Here is a 20,663-nt window from a genome sequence, read left to right on the forward strand (position 1 = left end):
GGCGTGACATGAAGCAAAAACCGGCCGGGAACGAACGAGGTTCCGCGGCCGCGGCTCCCGGGAGCCCCCGGAGCAGAAAGTAAAACAATTTTTTTTTTTTGACGAATATCACGATCGCAAAAGAAGGGAAAACAAAAGAAAGCACAGCAACTAAGGAAAAACAAACTCAGCCGCGGTGACAGAAGGCACTAGCACAGAGCGAAAAAACACACATGGCTTCTGGCTCTGCGGAAGAAACAGAACTGAGGACCACGAGGTGGGGATGCGCCCTCTAGTGGGCAAGAAGGCATGCACATGCGTGGTGCAGCATAGCAAACTTGAAACTTCAATCAAGTTTGCTTGAAAAGCTGTCCGCGCTGGGGCTCCGTAGATGACGTCACCCACATGTGAGAATATCATGCCTGCTTGTCCTGGGATAATAATTTAATCCAAAAGTCTATGAAGGCCATCTAGTTCAAACATGGGTAATTCAGGTCAGAAGGAGGGAGGGTTCTTGAGTGGGCAGACTTGTTGGGCCGTCAGCCCTTTTCTGCCGTCATACTCTATGTTTCTATGTTTAGGTCAAGAATAGAGCAAAGATCCTTGTTTAAGGGAAAAGGGATGAGATTTGATATATCACCTTTCTGTGATTACAATCAAAACGGTTTACACTTATTTTGTACTTGGGTACTGGAGGATTAAGTGATTTGCCCAGAATCACAAGGAGCTGCAGTGAGAATTGAACCCTGTTCCCCTGATTCTAAGGCCAATGCATTAACCATTAGGCTACTCTTCCACTCCTTGAAGAGATAAGAAGTGGTTCATTGTGGCTAATCCTGATCACTCAAAAATCCTGGCTAGCTGTTGCCAAATAATCTTGAGAAAGTCATTACTTATCTCTTGAACTGAGCTATGAGAAAAACTGGATCTATGTTTTGGGATCTGTGGGCTACTTGTGATCCAGATGAGTCTCTGTCAAAAACAGGATGCTGGGCTTGGCTGAATGTCACCAACTCAACATGGTGCTACTTATGCTTTCTACAAGGCACTCTGGCTAACAGATTTTCTTCTGCAGAAACATTTTTAAAACATGACTTTAAAATGAACCACAGCATCCTCTTACAGCAGAGTCCACAGCTTAATTGTGTATGCTCCCTGTGAGTGACCTTGGAGCGAGTCTCTATACCTCTGTTCTAATCCCAGCTGCCACTGACTGAGTTCTTAGGATGATTCATATTAGCTCCTTGTCTCCCAGGTCTGCATCTTAAATTACTTCAATGGTTGTGGCTTGCTGGTAATAGCCAAAAGCAGCTGCTGGTTTATAAATATCTTTAACTGCACGACATTCAAACATCTGATCATCCTGTTATTAAACATGTGGGTGCTAGGGCCTGATAATAGCTTTGGGTGTTTTGCCAGCTCTTTAATAAACTAGTCAAGGCTGCCACATATTAATGTTGAAAGGTTTGTAATGTCCTAATCAGAGCCCCCATGCAGGAATTACACTGATATATTTACACACATGCAGAGTTAGGAAAAGCTAAAGAAAAAATTTCCATTAGAGCCCGTGAACATCCAGTAGACAGTAAGTCTGCCTCAGGACCCCTTCTTTGCCCTCCTGGCTCTGTTCATGAATGTACCAGAAAGATTTAGCTCCAGTCAGTCAAGAGGAAAACCTGCCCTTTCTCTTGGCTTAGGTTTCCAGTCGTCAGAAGATGCCTGCTCAAAAGAGATTCATCTGTAAATTAATTTTTCTCGCTCAACATCACAATCACACAGAGCCAGGAACTGAGAGAACATTTATCCCCCAGGGAATGTAGCTTATTAACCAGTGGTAATTCCATTCTCTCAGCACCAGCCCTCACCAGAATACACTGCCATCAATTCCTTTTCAGTTTCACAGCTTTTTCTTTTTTTTTCTTTTGCTTCTGTCATCTTGAATCGATTAATTGCACCTTTCTTGACAAACTAACACCCCTAGTACAGTGTGAACATCAACTGTCGTGTAGCCTAATAGTTATAGTATTAAGCCAGCAGGCAGGCATATCTTAGATGTGCAGGTTCAAGAAATCCTTCTTTCCCATCCATGAATATGCACGTATAACCTCACACATAACCTTGAACATGTCATTTCAAAGTTTTTGTTGTTGCTGTTTTGTTTAAGAAAGGCTGAATGTTCCTGTAACATAGTCTACCAGGAGACAGCAGGAATTGAGTGGAAGGGCTGAATGCTTTTTAATAGTAATTGGAAGATTAGGTTCTTACCTTCAGTAATCTTCTTTCTTGTAAACAGGAATATCAGTCTTGACCAATGGGTATTTACCCTCCTTTACTGCAAAGTCTGTAGAAAGCCTAATTTATATATTTTTATGCTTCTTCTTCTCCTCTCACGCTGGGCTGTGCTGGATTTCCTCAGTCTGTATCAAAGCAGTTAGTCAGCACTAGTGTGTAGAACAAGAAAGAGGAGATTCTCCCTGAGACAACACAAGTCTGATCTGCTCAACAAAAACAGCATTAATTAAAAACATTTTGCAACACATAACAAGGTGAAAACTTGTGTGCAACCTGCATCAACTAAAAACATTTTGCAACACATAACAAGGTGAAAACTTGTGTGCAACCTGCATCAACAATTCGAAAGATATTCAGTTCATCATTTTTCTTTTACACTATTGTAATACATTTTTCCTCTCTGACCATAAGGGAAAGTGGAGTAAACAAGACGTCTGACCTTCCAGACATGTCAGACAGAAAGCAGGCGAGCGAATTGACAGGGTGGGCATCAAGACAGATATTCCTGTTTACAAGAAAGAAGATTAGCAGAGGTAAGAACCTAATCTTCTATTCTAGCTCAACAGGAATATCAGTCTTGACCAACAGGACATACCAAAGCAGTTCCTAATGCCTAGGGAGGGACAAGTGAGCCTACTTCCAGCACCACAGAACTCTGCATCTCTTCTGGCTGCTACATCCACTTTGTAAAACTTGATAAAAGTGTGGAGGCTTGACCACATGGCTGCCTTACAAATTTATTCAGGCGAGACTGCTCAGGACAATGCCACCCCTGCAGGACAAAGCCTGCAATTCTGATACTCTCCTGGCTGAAGTCACGGCCACTAAAAACACAGTCTTGACTGTTAAGTCCATGAGTGAGGCCTCCTTCAAGGGCTCATATGAAGCTTGAGTTAGTGCCCGCAGGACAGATCCCATGATGGAAAAGGCTGGTCCACAGGGGAGGCAAAAATGCAATGCTCCTTTTAAAAACCTAGACACATCTGGATGAGAAGCCAAGGTTTGCCAGTTAGTCTGTCCTCTAAAGCAGGAAAGACCTGCTTTCTGTACCTTGAATGAACCCAATGCATGGCCTTTATTGAGCCCTTCTTAAAGAAAGGCTACAACAATGGCAATTGGGGCCTTGGTCTAGATATATTAGAGGGAAGCAGCCAGCCAGGGAGGAGGTGGGACCGCTGGACGATGGAGACAGGAAGGGAGTGGTGAAGGAAGAGAAAGAAGTAGTAGAAAGACTTAACATGTTCTTTTCGTCTGTATTTACAAATGAATCCAACATACCGGAACCTGAGCAAATCTTCAAGGGAGATCAAGCAGAAAAATTAACATCCATGGAAGTGAGCCTGGAAGACGTACGCAGGCAGCTAGAAAAACTAAAAACTGACAAATCCCTGGGTCCGGACGGAATCCATCCAAGGGTTCTGAAGGAACTAAAGGAGGAGATAGCGGAACTACTGCGGCAAATTTGCAACCTATCCCTGAAAACAGGCGTGATCCCAGAGGACTGGAAGATAGCCAACTATCACGCACATCTTTAAAAAGGGATCAAGAGGTGACCCGGGAAACTACAGACCGATGAGTCTGACCTCGGTTCCAGGGAAAATGATGGAAGCACTTATAAAAGACAACATCGATGAACATTTTGAAAGAAACAAACTTCTGACAACCAGCCAACATGGTTTCAGCAAGGGGAGATCGTGCCTAACTAACTTATTGCACTTCTTCGAAGGAATTAACAAACGGATGGACAGAGGTGACCCCATAGAAATCATATATCTAGACTTCCAAAAAGCCTTTGACAATGTACCCCACAAACGCCTACTTCGGAAACTGAAGAACCATGGGGTGGAAGGAGACGTACATAGATGGATTAGAAACTGGTTGGCGGGTAGGAAACAGAGGGTGGGAGTAAAGGGCCACTACTCGGATTGGAGGAGGGTCACGAGTGATGTTCCGCAGGGCTCGGTTCTTTGGGTCGTTGCTATTTAATATATTCATAAATGATCTAGAAACAGGGACGAAGTGTGAGATAATAAAATATGCGGACGACACCAAACTATTTAGTGGAGCTCGGACTAAAGAGGACTGCGAAGAATTGCAAAGAGACTATAATCTTCAGGATGCTATGGAGCAAGACCTGCGTACTTTAGAAAGTTGGTCCTTGATCTGGCAGCTGGGCTTCAACGCCAAGAAATGTAAGGTCATGCATCTCGGCAACGGAAATCCTTGCAGAACTTACACCCTGATAGGAGAAACTTTAGCCAGGACTACGGCAGAACGAGACTTAGGAGTAATCATCAGTGCTGACATGAAAGCAGCCACCCAAGTGGAGAAGGCTTCATCTAAAGCACGGCAAATGATAGGTTGTATCAAGAGAAGCTTCGTCAACAGAAACCTGAAGTCATGATGCCACTGTACAGAGCCATGGTGAGACCGCATCTGGAATACTGTGTTCAATTCTGGAGGCCACATTACCGTAAGGATGTGCTCAGAGTTGAATCGGTTCAGCGGATGGCCACCAGGATGGTCTCGGGGCTAAAGGGTCTCCCGTACGAAGAAAGACTGAGCAAATTGCAGTTCTACACTCTCGAGGAGCGTAGGGAGAGGGGAGACATGATTGAGACATTTAAGTACATCACGGAACGGGTAGAGGTGGAAGATGATATCTTTCTTCTCAGGGGACCCTCGACCACAAGAGGACATCCGCTCAAGCTCAGGGGAGGGAAGTTTCGTGGAGACACCAGGAAATACTTCTTCACGGAGAGAGTGATTGAGCATTGGAACGAGCTTCCAGTGCAGGTGGTCGAGGCACGCAGCATCTCAGACTTCAAGAACAAGTGGGATCCCTACGAGGTCATGCCAAGGGATAGGGTCACTAGGACTGAATGAGCGGGTCAGTAGAGTGACAGTATAATTACAATTATTCTTTAGGGGGTCAGTAGACTTAAGAGGGTGGGTAAATAGTGTGGGCAGACTTGATGGGCTATGGCCCTTATCTTTCTATGTTTCTATGAACAAACTAGGGGAATGGGCGACGAGATGGCAGATGAAGTTCAACGTTGAGAAATGTAAAGTATTACATGTGGGAAGCAGAAACCTGAGGTGCAGCTATACAATGGGAGGGATATTATTGAAGGAGAGTACCCAAGAAAGGGACTTGGGGGTAATGGTGGACATGACAATGAAGCCGACGGCACAGTGCGCAGCGGCCGCTAAGAAGGCAAATAGAATGCTAGGCATAATCAAGAAGGATATTACAACCAGAACGAAAGAAGTTATCCTGCCGTTGTATCGGGCGATGGTGCGTCCGCATCTGGAGTACTGCGTCCAATATTGGTCGCCGTACCTTAAGAAGGATATGGCGTTACTCGAGAGGGTTCAGAGGAGAGCGACACGTCTGATAAAAGGGATGGAAAACCTTTCATACACTGAGAGACTGGAGAAACTGGGTCTCTTTTCCCTGGAGAAGAGGAGACTTAGAGGGGATATGATAGAGACTTACAAGATCATGAAGGGCATAGAGAGAGTAGAGAGGGACAGATTCTTCAATTTTTCGAAAAATAAAAGAACATGAGGGCATTCGGAAAAGTTGAAAGGGGATAGATTCAAAACGAATGCTAGGAAGTTCTTCTTTACCCAACGTGTGGTGGACACCTGGAATGCGCTTCCAGAGGACGTAATAGGGGAGAGTACGTTACTGGGTTTCAAGAAAGGATTCGACAATTTCCTGCTGGAAAAGGGGATAGAGGGGTATAGATAGAGGATTACAGTTCAGGTCCTGGACCTGTTGGGCCACCGCGTGTGCGGACTGCTGGGCACGTGGGCTTCTGGTCTGACCCAGCGGATGCGCTGCTTATGCTTATGGTCAGATCTGTCTCACTCTCTCTGACTGCACCACATCTGGAAACACTTCTAAGCTTTTGTATAGGCTGACAAAGTGGACTGCTTCTTAGATCTTAGCAGGGTGATAATCACTAAGGCTTCATGCTCAAGAGCCAAGCCGTAAGACCAAAGGGCGGTCTTGATCCTCTGGGGCAATGGGGCCCTGTGAAAGGAGTCCCAGATGAGAAGGAAGCCTGAGCCCCTTGCCCCTCTGCAGATGCACCAGGTCTGCGTACCACGGCTATCTTGGCCAGTCCGGGGCAACCAGAATTACTCGCCCCTTGTGGGACTGTATCCTCCGGAGGAATATTCTTATCATCGGTCATGGAGGAAACACATACAGAAGCTCTGCTTGAGGCCAGGTCTGGACCAGAGGTCCAGGTGGTCGCTTCTTGGCTCGTATCTTGACTGAAGAACTGAGTAGCCTTCTTGCTGCTAGCTGATGCCACAAGATCGAACATCGCTGTCCCCAAGAAAGCAGAGGCATGGACTCTGAACCATCTTCATCTGAATCTTGCACTTCCTGGGTCCGCGACATATGAACGTGGCTTTGACTAGGGGATCCCATGCCTTTCACAAGAAGCCCAGGTGCCACTCTTGCTGAGACCCTGAGGGGACAGGCCGTCTTCTGTAACTTAAAAAAGCTTCACACATCATATGTTTAAATTTGAGAGTAAAGCACTGATCTCCCATGGTGCCTTCTAGGGTTATGTTTGCTGACCTGCGGCTATACTTCGCTGGCGGACACATACTTTCCATGCGCCGCATGTGGAACAAAGACTCCCCCCCCCACCTCAGACAGGCATGTGTCGCAATTTTGATATGAATCTAAAGAATCTCCATCTGAGTCCACTTATGCTCTTTTTAATAAAAAATGGAGGGTTTTGAGGCAGATGGGAAATCCAAGATGGCCACCATGATAGTGATTTTGGCGCCTAAAACGGCCCATGGAGGCAAAAATGAAACAAAAAAATTTTCAGGGAATGGGTTTTTGGAGGTGGGGGACATTATGCCTAGTCTCAGAAACCTATAAATTTAGCTTTTAGGGAAACGGGGGGTTCCCCCCACTGACTTTCCCATAGGTTGTAACAGCCTTAATACTCACTGTGCTATGCTGGGAGAACCTCTAGTCAGAGGTATAAGAAAATTTCTGCCTCAGACAAGCCTGATAAAGGGAAACCAGCTTATTTCTTCAGTCTCCCTGTGGGACTGGACCCTCAGACCCTCACCGGAGCCTGCATGACATTATGGAGGGAGGAATGCAGTTGGCCCCGAGCCTGGTATAAAACTGCTTGTGCTCAAGCCCACAGCAGACGAAACCGGGGACGAGCCTGCTCCCAAGGGAACAGTCCCTGAGCCTCTGGAATGGTAATGAAAGCTGGCCACACAGGAATCAGCCAAAACATGTGCCTGCAGACTACAGACTTCTGCCCTGAGTATCTGTATCTCCTTGAAGCTAGAGATGTCTCAGGGGAATCGAAAGCCTCTGCAGCAACAAAAAAGCCTCACTTATGGGAGAAAACCCCCAAAATAAAGACAATAAATGCGAGCAGAACAGAGGAGCTCCTATAACTTCGCTATAGAGAATAAGACTGAGGAAATCCAGCCCAGCCCAGAGTGAGAGGAGGAAGAGCAGAAGAATATGTAAAGTAGGCTCTTACAGACTTCTCAGTAAAGCAAGGCAAATACCTGTTGGTCAAGACTGATATTCCAGTTGTACTAGAATCAGCCCTCTCCTGCCTGGTAAATACAACTAAGGACTCCTATATATGTTTTGTTTATTGTGTTTTATACTTTTTTGTGTGCTTTTATCTTATGATTATGGGTTGTTTGTTTTGGGGGTTTTTGCATTCTGCTTAAGTATAAGTGAAATTACATTACAGATTTCTATTCCGCCATTACCTTTCGGTTCAAAGCGGATTACAAAAAGAATTATGGAAGAAGGGTTACAACGTTAGATCATAAATAAATAAAATAAAGGCTTTACTTGGTATGCATCTGAGGGTTTGACTGCTCCATTTTCAAGCAGTGATGAATTAGAGAAAGTTTTTCCTACGACTCCTACCAACCAAGCGGGAAAGTGAGAGGAACAACCTGCAATCTGGCAACCCTGAACTGTTCCCAGGCTCAGGCACATCCTGTTATGTTTCCTGCTTGCTAGGCTAGTTAGGATATATTGCAGGGCCATCAGCTTCAGTCCTTTCTAGAAAACGTCAAAAGAAACACTCATTCTCTATGTACTGCGGCTGTACTTGCACGCAGGTACTGGAGGAACTGGTTGCAGGAAGGAGTCCCACTTCACAGCTAAAGAAACCCAGGAAAAGGGAAAACAAGGTGAATCCGGCAATACTTCCGTTCTTAGAATTTTATTTACAAAGCAATTATCTGACACCAAGAGGAATAATTTGCACAAACAGATTGTTACTATGTGCTATTAAGTGACTGGGGGTGAGGCATCATGAGTCCCCCTCTGCCGATAATTCCTCCTCCTCCCCCCCCCAAAAAAAAATAAATCAAAGAACAAAAATAAAAAAAGGCTCCATTTCATCCCAGTAGGTCATGTCTTTTATACTCCCTTGCCCTGCCTGATAAAATATTAAAAATAAAGGGTAAAGGCAACAGCGATGAGAGGAACAGGATGCCCACCAGAGCCTGGGATAAGAACCAACAATTGAAGGGGTGGAGGATGGGGTTAAAATTTGAACTCCTTATATTTCTTGCCTCCTCCACGAGTGTCCTGTGGCTGAGCTTTCCGCTTCTTTTGCTGTAGGGAGAAAAAGACAATTCACATAGGTTACTGCACTGCACCCAGACACTAGATGAGTGGCATTCACCAACAGCCTACAAGGACTTTAAGTGGGTCAGGTTTTAAGGTTCTCTCTAATGAACTTGATCCTTGTGCATCCTTCAGAATGACGTAAAAACCACTACCCCAAGACTTTTCATTCCAATATGAAGGTGTGCTTAGAGATGGTGTGACTGGTAGGGGTCAGGGTGTCATTACTTGCAGAGTGTTTTTTACCATCTTCCGTTTCTCCAGGGCCATCCTCTTTTTTTAAAATTTATTGTTTACTCCAGCAGTCTCATCCTGCTCAGCAAGAACCTGCCTGAGCTAGGGCCACAGCATCCTGCATCCCTAGTCTTGCAGCTGCAGAAACTTAGTGGTTTTTCTTCCCCTCCCTCGGCATGCTTATTCCACACCAATAATCCTACAAAATCCAGCACATGGTGCTGTTATGAGATGCCCCCTTTCTCCCTTCCCCAGAAAAGCCTGTGCCACACCTGTGTTCAAAAATCCAGCAGACAGTGCAATTGAGAGATGAAATGCTCTCTTCCCTGCTGGCCTCTTGTTTTTGTACATGGTTAAGTCCCTTCCCCTTTTAAGTTCCTACCTTCTGCTTGGCTGCATGCTCTGCCACCATGTCACTGAAGTCCTCTTTCTCCACCTGAGCCTGCTGCTCCCGCACGTGCTCCTCATACTTCTGAGTCATTGCCATGGGGTCCAGCTCCAACTCCTCGGGGGCCAGAGCCACCTCCACACCCTGTAGTTCTGGGGGCAGGCCTCTGCGGCTCATTACCTGAGGGGAAGTACAAGGCAGAATTTGTTAGAGAAGCACCTCCAGGGGAGAAGGGAGATATCTGTAGTTAAGACCTCTAATAGGTGAGGGCACAGTCCATAGAGCACAGATCTACAAGGGGCATTCATTAATGGCAAGATCTTGCCTACGGCAAGGACGCATATCTCATAGAACTGCAAGCCTATGACCCCATTTCAATACCTTTATGTGCAACTTCAAATAAAAGTTTCTCTCATCTCATCTCTCTGGGCCTTCACAATCTGGGCCTTCACAATCTTTTAAACATAGCACTCTATGCACTGATGGCACAATACACTGCAGATCAGTTTCTTAAAATTTTATAGATATTCCCATTGCTCTGCTCTCAATCATAGCTAAGGATAAAATGCCAGAGAAGTCACACAAAATATAAAGGTTGGGAAGAGAGACTGGTTATTGTTACAGAAGCTGAACTGCATGCCATTGCTAGATAGTGGAGAGGTTTCAGATTGCAGAATGAATCATGCATAATTCCTACTGTGCTACCTACCGACATATCATAGATGTGTGTGGAACCCATCATGGCTGCTCCCATCATGGCCGGCCTTTTCTCTGGTAACACTGTGAAGAGCTGTGGTGTCTCTGTGCTGCAAGGAGAGGGGGAGGGAAAAGAGTGAGAGAAATCTGGGTATAGTCTAACAGTCATAGCATATAAGACATTACCTAAGGCACCATTATTCACAAATTCTCAAGACAGCCATTTTGGCACAGAGAAGGGCAACAAAATTGATAAAGAGGGTGGGTCAACTTTCTTATGAGGAGCCTTTCCTCATAAGAAAGTTGTCCCATTCTCTTTATCAATTTTGTTGCCCTTCTCTGTGCCAAAGTGGCTATGGTTCTTCCGTCTGGAGAAGAGATGGCTCAGGGAGATATGATAAAGATGTATAAAGTATTGAGTGGAATGGAACAGGCAGATGTGAATCACTTGTTTCTCTTTCCAAAAATACAACTAGGGGGCATATCATTAAGCTACTAAGTAGTAGATTTAAAACAAAACAGAAAAAAATATTTTTTCATTTAATATGTAATGTGCCAGAGAATGTGATAAAGAAGTTAGCTTAGCAGGGTTAAAAAAGGGTTTGGATAATTTCCTTAAAAAAAAACCCTAAATCCATAAGCCATTATTAAGATGGACATGGGAAAATCCACTGCTTGTTTCTAGGATAAGTAGCATAAAATCTGGTTTTCTCTTTTACAATTTTGCCAGGTACTTGTGAACTGGACTGGTCACTGTTGGAAACAGGTTACTGGGCTTAATGGACCTTCTGTCTGTCTCACTATGTAACTGCTATGTTCTTATAATGCGAGAGCCAAGCCTGTTGAAGGATAAAGTAGTCTGGGCAAAGGGGAAATGAGTCCCTCTCAGAGCAATTGCTCCCCATATTCTCTCTCTGAAACACTACTCCCAAAATTCATCTCCCCCTCCAGCTCTTCCCCAAATCCTATTCCCACTAATCTGAACCCCATCTGTTTTTCCCACCAGCCTCCAGCATCCTCTCTCTTCCCCTAGCCGTCTGTTTGTTAATATCAGGCCACTTTCACTGAAAGTTTGCAGCCAGAAGCATCTCCAAAGATGCTGTTTTATTTTCTTTTAGCAACATATGGCTCTCAGCGCTTTGAGATCCACACTGCCCAATTCTTAGTCTCATAAGAACAGTTCAAGAGTTTCGCCACCATGAGACTAAAACCCACTAAGAACCGTAGAAAACAGAATAACAGTTCGAAAGGTAGTTCTGTCAGCAAGTTTTCAGAGGTGGGACTATACTGAAGAGGGCTACAGAGTAGCACTAAGGGTTGCTGGTCTTATAATGAAGAACATCAACTAAGGCGTAATCCAGAGACAATTCTATCAGTATTATACTCTCTCAGAAGGAAAGAGTTCACAGACAGACCTGACAACTGAATGGGATAAGGATTTTTCCTGCAATAGTCCGTTCTAAAGACACTCAAATATTATAGTACTACATGAAGAAAATATTCAGAAAGAAGGAATGTCATACCCATCCATGGCCTCTTCGATCTTCTTCTTCCTCAGTTCAATCAGCTCAGGGGTCTCCATACCAGCAGGAACAGATGAAAAGCCGCCAGGTGTAATCAGGCCACTAAGGAAAGAAAAGCAAGAGTTAGCAATATCCTAGCATGAAAAGGGGTCAATAAAGTGCTCTCTGCTACAAAATGAGCATTAGTACTGAGAACAGAGACCTGTTTACCATCTGCAGATCCAATATCCGAGCCTACTTCTGCAGCATCTTTCAATGTGACGTAGTGCTAAGACCAACTGCGGATCCAGGATCACACAGCTGCCACCAATTCTGAAATAGTGGATTATATTAATGTATTCAAATATGGGGGTAATTGGAGGAGAGGCCATGTATATGTATATGGGGGGATTCACATGATAATTCTAACCTGATTTTGTGTAATGGATTATTAATTTGGGGGTGGAGGGGGTTAAAGTGATTGTTAGATATATCTATTAGTTAAAAGAGCTTTTGTTGTAACATTATTTGTGTAGATAGCTGTTATGCACTATGATTGTTTGAAACTTAATAAAGATTTAAAATAAATAAATAAATAAATGAATGCAGAGATGTGAAAAACAAAAATGATGTAATCCACCTTACTGTGTGTGAAGAACATGACCCTTGGCTCCTGTACACTGCTCATTCTCCTACTTGTGGTACAATAGTGAGAGAAATGGTTTCCAGTATCACATGTAGTAGTTTCAGAGCCATGCAGATCAGTCACAGTACCTCCTATGAACCTTAAAAAGCTACCCCTCTCTGCCAAGCACCTGTCGGCGGGTGTAATGAATCCAGTCTCATCTGGTTTCTCCTCATCACTTTCCTCCTCCTCTTCTTCTTCTGAGGATTCCTCATCTGAGGGCTCCAATTCTCCCCAGGGTGTGCGGTCGATCTCCTCTTCTTCTGTTTTTGTCTGCAAGGGAAGATTGTGGGCAAGAAAAGAATTAGCTGCAGAGAGTCCTATAAAAGTAATGGAAATTAACAGAAGCACCCTCCAGCCCCTTATTCGTTTTCTCTAACAAGGAACATTCTTTAAGGTCAGAGCTGGTCACTGTTTTTCAGTAATTCCCACAATTCCACTCAAAAAATAATCTAATCGCACTAAAATTTACCCACCAGCTTTTCCTTATACTGTGCTCCTGTCAGTGCCCTCCCTCTTTAAAAGAGCACAGTTCTGTACCTGCCCAGCCGAGTCCCCTACCTCTTACCTGAAACTCAGCAGCATTGGTTCCAAAGACATCACCATATAGTGGCTTCCCCATCTCATCCACTGGAGGTTTACCCCAGCCTCCGGCATGATATCCAAAGGAGCAGCCCTGGGATTGGAGGGGGTATTGAAGGAAAGGGAGAGAAGAAAGTGAACAGTAGATGTAAGCTCTCATTACTGGAGTCATTCAAAATGAGGTTTATTTATATTTGCCATTTATATACCACTTTATACCACTTATAGTCTAAGTGGTTTTACATTCAGGTTCTCAAGCATTTTCCCTATCTATCCCAGTGGGCTCACACTCTTTATCTAATGTACCTGGGGCAATGGGGGGGGGGGATTTGGTGACTTCTGCAGTAACTGGGAAGTGGAGGTTGAAACCTATGAGGACAGTCCCATTATGATTTGCAGGCTTAACCAAATAGCCAGCGGCAAACTGGGACCATTTCTTCCTCCTATATTATGACAAGTAACAGTTGTTCTAACTAATGTAAAACTGTCCCATCTCATCTATGTTTTCGCTTATTAAGAAGTGGTGAAAGGTGAAGAGAGTATTTTTTAGAGGGATTAGGTGACTTGCCCAGGGTCATAAGGAGCAGCAAGAGATTTGAACACACAACCTCAGGGTGCTGAGGCTATAGCTCTAACCACTGCACCACACCGAGAATAATTAATATTTTTGATGTATTAGGTTGGATTTCCTGAAACGGGTAGGGAGGGATTGGGAGGGTTTTCTATTTTAATTATAATTGTTCTACATATTAGTTGTATTACATAATATTCAAGATATTATAGAATATGAATATAAGAATGATATGTTGAACTTAAAGTGTTACATGAAGGAAAATCAAGTGTGTATTTATAAGATCATATGACTTTTTCTGATACACTTGTTGTGATATACAAAACTGAAAAAAGAAATTAAAAAAAAAAGGATACACTAAGTGATCATGGCCAAGATACTCAAACACCAAAACTCCAATCCTACCACTACCACAAACCAACTACAGTAACTGGAACAGAGTCAAGAACAAAGAGATGCATTTGTCAACTTTCTTGGTGCTGCTTACCTCAGGGATTGGAGAGTTCAATCCTGGGATCTTCAAGTTGGGGTATGATGGAGGTGGTCCATACCGTTGCATGGCTATCAGCCATGGTGGTGGCACCTTGTGTGCATTCTGCAATAGGATGAAGAGTATGTCAAATGCAATGCCAAATAGAGAGAGAGAGAGAGAAATGTACTGAAAAGGAAAGGATTTTGAATTTGGCCACAATTTTTGTACCAGTAGCAAAAATGCTTCAGGAACACCTCTTTTCCATTCTTTTTTTACTGAATGTTTTATTAAACATATAGCTTTATAAAAAAAAAAAAGGGAGTTTTTTGATTTGAATATTAAATAAGGTATATAGGAATGGGGTTTATGGTAGGTTTTTTTGAATTTAAAGAATGTAATTGATTAGAGGGGAGGGGGATAATTTCTGATATGGATTTTAACAGAATATTAAGTGTTGTATTGGAGTTTAAAATGCTATAAATGCTGTTACACTTATTGTAAGTTTTTTTTTTAATGAATAAAGAATTGGAAAAAAAATAAACATATAGCTTTCTATTCAGGGCATAATGATCAACCCTACAACACCAACATTATTCCTTTGTTTTTCCAATTTATAACAGCCAGTTTACCCTTCTCTCCCCTCCTCATCCCTGGCCCTGCCTCCTCCCTCCTATAATAAGCAACTGTACCAGTAAGATTATTATTGGTAATGATGTATTTGCTTTTACACAAGGCCCTCCCCTCAACCAGGTGGCCAATCAGATGCTCTCTTTTTAGTGCCAGTTACTGCATAATCCTAGCCCTTAACTCCAGATCCACATTGCCTGCTGCTGCTCACTCAAGAGAGAATCCATGGGACTTTTCCTCTTATATGCACTGCAAAATGCTCTACTGATCTTGGTCCTACCCAACTTCCAGTGCTCCCTAACCCTCTTCTTCTAACCCCTGTGGTCTATGATCTTTCTCCTTCTCCTTGGCAGATCTTCTTGTGCTCCCAAATCCTCCTCCTCCCCCTCCCTGTAGTCTGGTATCTCACTCTTCCTCCTTCCCATTCTCCCCTACCTCCCCATGATCCGATATCTCTCTCCTCCTTCTCACCCTCCCCATGGTCCAGTATGTCTTTCCTTCTCCTCCCCATTGGTCCAGTATCTCTTTCCTCCTCCTCCCCCCCCCCAACTGATGTAACTTCCTTTTCCAGTGTTGCAAGGATTCTAGAGACAGCGAGACACTGTGGAGTCAGCTAGCCTGCCGGCAGTGCTCTGCCTGAATCACTATTACTGCTACCAACCTATGAAAGGTCAGAGGGGGAAGAGAGGGAGGGGACATACTGGACTGTGGAGGCAGCGAAGGCAGGGCGGATAGAGGAGGCAAGAGTACCTGCGTTAAAATTTTTAACGCACATTAAACATTTAACACATTAATTGCGTTATTAATGCATTAAATGTGCAACTCTATTATATAATATATCAATATTTGAATGAATTCACAATAAAGATGATTTTATGTATTATTGTATTGGGAGGGAGGGAGGGATGAGGGATTATTATATTCAATAAGAATGATATAAATTTAGATTTCTTACATAATATTTTAACATTATAGAATACTAATTTTCTAATGAAATGTTAAATTTGATGCTAATATGTGAGTTAATCAAGTGTGTATCTTTAAGTTTTATATGAGTTAATTTGATACACTTGTTGTAACATACAAAAATGAATAAAGAATTAAAAAAAAAAAAAAGAGGGGCGTGGCTTGGACGCGAACGATGACGGTTGGATGAAGAAAGAGCTCCTGTATAAACAAGCTTAAATTTCAGAAAACTACAAAAAAAAACGTTATTAATGGTATAACAAATTGAGTTTACCTCTTTGATTAGATGGGAGAGGAAAATTGAAGGGGAAATCAGGAGAAAGAGGTGCCGTTTTCATTTGATATATGAGAAACGAGGTGTGGAGGGCTGAATCCGTCTCAACGGCAAAATAGCAAAATCGGGTCCCTGCTAACAAAGCCAGTAAGATCGGGTCCCGTTGACAAAGGCGGCAAGATCAGATCCCTGCTGACAGAGCCGATAAGATCGGGTCTCCGCTGGCAAAAACAGCAAAATCGGGTCCCCCAGGCAGAACCGGCAAGATTGGGTCCCCCTGGCAGAGGCAACAAGTTTTATTATTAAACGTTACCAGGGTGGGCTAATCCGGGACGCCGTGAGGCCAGGGAGGCTTTCCTTCCCCTCCTCTTTAACACGATCTCTGGCAGAGAGCAAGAGGAAAGATTTCCCGAAGGTGGGGTTAACAGGCAGTTGCTCGGTGCACCACGACCGCGGCCATATTGGATAAAAAAAAAAAGAAATTTTTACAAAGTCTGGGTCTGCCTAATGACAAGGATTAGTTTTTTTTTTTGAAATACCTGATGCCTGATTAAATCAGGGAATGGGCTTTGAAATAGCTGTCCTCTGCTGGAAATGAAGAGAGATCTGCAGTAAAAGCTACTTGGCAACGGTTTTTTTTTTAACTATTTCCTTGCTGCCAACTTCAAAAATAAACTATGAAGGATCACTATAATTGTTAATCTCTCCTACTATAATTCAAGAGATTCAGATATAAAAGACTATAGGTTTTTGGGCTCTGAGGAAGGTCAAATAAAAGGATTGGTAATTTCTTTGACCTGAAGAAAAGTGACATTGAGACAGTTGAGACAGTTGAGAGACACTGAAATACATATACATGCACATTGAAAGATTAAAGTAAACATATTGGATGGAATATTGCTCTCCTCGGCAAAAGCTGCGATTGGGCTTGTAAGAGGAGAGCTAGAACAAGAAGGCTGCAAAATTTTTTCAGGCTAGATGCCAACAAGAATCTGCAATAGAGCCTAAGACAAATAACTTACAGTTGCTTTAAGAATACTGAAAAAAAAAAAAAGGGGCGTGGCTTTGTCGAATGGTTGGATAAACGAATAGCTCCTTATAAGCAAATATATTAAAAAATATATTAAAAAGAATCACTACCAAATATTTTAAAGAAACTAAAATATATATTGAAATATGACTTCAACTAAACAAAATAAAGCTGACTTAGGAGCTGGAACATCAGGAAGCAATAAGAGGTCGAAACCTGAGCCAGGTACACCCTCTAAAATTCCATTACCAACAGAAAAAAATCTGGATGTTATGGAAGAACTAAGACAAATAAAAGAAATTGTCTTAGATAGTAACAAAAAACTACAAAAAGCAATGGAAGATGCTGCAATCCTAACTAAAAGAGTGGACATTACAGAGAATAGAATTTCAACATTAGAAGATATTACAGAACAATTAAATACAGACATGAATCACAGCAAAATCATATGGAAAGAAATAACAGAGATAAAAAAAAATCTTGAAGACAGCCGGAATCGTGAAAGACGGAATAATTTAAGAATAATCGGATTACCTGAAGGAGTGGAAAAGAATGATCCGATTGCATTTCTTGAAAAATTTCTACCTAAAATACTACCATTGAAATTTAAAACGGAACTGGAAATTGAAAGAGCCCATAGGATTCCAACACAAAGAAATAACACTCAAACAGGTCCAAGAACTTTAATTTTCAAACTTTTAAGACACCAACAAGCAATTGAAATATGCCAATTAGCCAAGGAAATCAAAAATCTTAAATGCCAAGATTCAAAAATATACATTGTCCCGGACTTTGCAAAAGAAACAGCAAAAAGAAGAAAACTATTCTTAGACATGAGACCACAACTTAGATCTCTAGGAGCTAGATTTGGGCTCCTGTACCCGGCAATTATGAAGGTTACCGTTGCTAACAAAACGCAAAACTTTACAGATCCAGAAAAACTACAGGAATTTATAAATCAACTGGAGCAACCTATGACAATCTAAAGAACAATTAATGGGTTCATACTAAAGTCTATTGACGGTTAAAGATAGATCAAAACGGAAAGCAATGGAAAAAGAACACACAAGGATCAAATTAAAGACTTAAACAACTTGCAACATTCTACATAGAAAACAAAAAACTGAAAAATATAAAAATAAATAGAATAAATAGAATAAACTGAATGGCAGGAACGTAAATGATTTGAAACACATCTCCGAACTCAAGTGATGACGAAGAAAGTTTCTTCAACAAACTTAAAAATGTACTGATTGAATCCGAAATTTTGAAAGCGGAGTAATAGTGAGAAAGAAAATCATCCTTCAATTACAAAGAATATTATAAAAAAAAAAAAAAAAAAAAAAAAAAAGATGAAGTGATTGGTTTGTTGTATTTCCGGTTGAAGGTGGTACTTCAGGTTTAAATTTGCGTTTCAGATACATTAAAATGCATTGCAATACGAAATATATGAAAAGAATGAATCTGAAGCGCAAATTTTATGTTCTTTTATTTATTAAGTTTAATTTAGTATCCACAATAGTTCAACCTGGGAATCTTCTATGGGAGATAAAAAGAGAGTTTTTGGCACAGGACTTCACTCTTGTCTGCACAGGCCTCAGATACTTTAAAATCATAGATGTCTAGAGAGTATGCTAATGAGACAAAACTTACAAAAACACTGATGGGAATGTTAGCTCCTCTTAATTGACAATTCTCTCGTGAATCATAAGAAAATAATGAATATAAGAGAAGGGTGGATTCCTGTGCTGTAAACTCTTGTTATAGTTCTGAGGAAAGAGGCTAAATTGGAAAGTTTTTTAAAATAAAAATAATATACCACCTGAAAAGAAATGAATAGTAATTGAAATGTTATTAGATATAATTGATTTAATATAATCATTCTTATGGATTTAAAGATATACAAATACAGAAAATAATCTTTCAATACATAAGAATGAAAAACTTTTTACTTATTCTTATAATTAATAATAAAATAAAAGAAAATATACAAAAATAGGGGGAAAAATGGTAGTACTTTAGATAATTATTAATAGCTTGTGGGAGTTATCTAAATCTAACCTCAACCTGCGTATCCAAGTTTTCGTAATTAATAAGGGGGGGAAGGGAGGGATAAGAGGGATGGGAGGGAATAAAAGGGAAATATATAAGGAAATCATGGGAATAAAGGAAAAAAGAGAAATGAAATACTTAAAACATTGGGAAAATATACATAATTTAATACCTGAAAATTTAAAAATAAATGGATATTAAAATTATGTCTTTAAATGTTAACGGTCTAAATCATATGATAAAAAGGAAAAAAGCACTATCATTTTTAAAAAGGCAAGATGCTGATATATGCCTTATACAAGAGACCCACCTCTCACATATAGAATCTAAAAAGCTAGAAGGAGGCTGGGTCAAACAGTGTTTTTTCTCACCAGCTATAGGGAAAAAGGCAGGTGTTGCTATTTTAATTAACAAAAAATGCTCTGCTTCATTTAAACTAAAAGCTTCAGATATTCATGGAAGATGGATAATGGTGGAAATGAATATGGGAAATACTACCATGACGTTAATCAATATATACGCCCCTAATTCGAACCAAAATGAATTCTTTAAAACTCTTCAACAACTGTTCATACCACTGGCTACTTCAAATCTTATAGTAGCAGGGGACTTCAATGCTGTAATAGATCCTTTATTAGATAAAAACCCAGGTAGAGTTATGAAATCTATGGGACTAGATAATTTGATTCAATCTTGCGATTTAATAGATATATGGAGAATACTTCATTTTGATGGTCGGGAATTTTCTTTCTGTTCTCATGTTCACAATTCTTTTTCAAGAATAGATTATATCTTTACTTCAAAACATCTTGTACATCAAGTGACACAAGCAGCCATTGATCCAATTATTCTATCTGACCATGGTGGAGTGTGGATCAAAATTAAAACTACAGATCAAAATAATAACAGACCAATTTGGAAAATAGATAATACAATGTTGGTTGACAAAAATTTTTGTGAAAATCTTCTAACAAAAATGAAAGAATTTTTTCAAATAAATGATAATGATGATATTAACAGAGAAACTTTATGGGATGCCTTTAAGGCAACCATTAGAGGACAAATAATTTCTTATTCGGCTTTTCTAAAAAAACAAATTAAAAAACAATTTTTAATCTTAGAAAAAGAGATAAAAAATTTAGAATCAAAACTTATAGAAAAATGGGAATATTCTATTCAACAAGAATTATTAAAATTAAAAGGTAAATATAATGAGATCTCATCTAAGATGATTAGGAAAGATTTATTTTCTCAACAAACATTGTACTATGGTAATTCAAACAAATCAGGAAGAATATTGGCAAACTATCTTAAAGCGAAAAAAAGAAAAACAAAATTAATAGCAATAAAAGATGAAAATGGAAATACATATACACAAATTGAACCTATATTAAAACAATTCTTAAAATTCTATAAATCTCTTTATTCTTCTGAAAATTATCCAAATAAAGAAAAAGATGGTTTTGAATTTTTAAAAATGTTAGAGGGTCCAAAAATTCCTGAACATATAAAACGAAGTTTGGAAGAACCAATATCACTAAAAGAATTAGGAACAGCTTTGAAGTCCCTTAGAGTTGGATCCGCTCCAGGTGGTGATGGATATACAGTGGAATTTTATAAAACATTTCAAAACTTTTTATTACCCTATTTATTAAATC

At 40.9% G+C, this 20,663-nt stretch overlaps 1 protein-coding gene across 1 annotated transcript in view; it reads right to left on the reverse strand.

The window, feature by feature from the left end:
• Positions 1 to 8,496: 8,496 nt before the first annotated feature.
• The window catches only part of SF3B2 (splicing factor 3b subunit 2), an 81,868-nt gene continuing 69,701 nt past the window's right edge, over positions 8,497 to 20,663 (reverse strand). The window contains exons 15-21 of the mRNA XM_033956817.1: positions 14,072 to 14,179; positions 13,000 to 13,107; positions 12,562 to 12,704; positions 11,768 to 11,869; positions 10,258 to 10,354; positions 9,543 to 9,728; positions 8,497 to 8,914 (exon numbers count right to left, since the gene is read on the reverse strand). Of these exons, the coding sequence (XP_033812708.1) occupies positions 8,843 to 8,914; positions 9,543 to 9,728; positions 10,258 to 10,354; positions 11,768 to 11,869; positions 12,562 to 12,704; positions 13,000 to 13,107; positions 14,072 to 14,179 (816 nt within the window). The 3' untranslated portion in view covers positions 8,497 to 8,842. The remainder of the gene's footprint in view (positions 8,915 to 9,542; positions 9,729 to 10,257; positions 10,355 to 11,767; positions 11,870 to 12,561; positions 12,705 to 12,999; positions 13,108 to 14,071; positions 14,180 to 20,663) is intronic.

The sequence above is a fragment of the Geotrypetes seraphini genome, chromosome 8, assembly GCF_902459505.1.
Source record: "Geotrypetes seraphini chromosome 8, aGeoSer1.1, whole genome shotgun sequence".
Classification (NCBI taxonomy): Eukaryota; Metazoa; Chordata; class Amphibia; order Gymnophiona; family Dermophiidae; genus Geotrypetes; species Geotrypetes seraphini.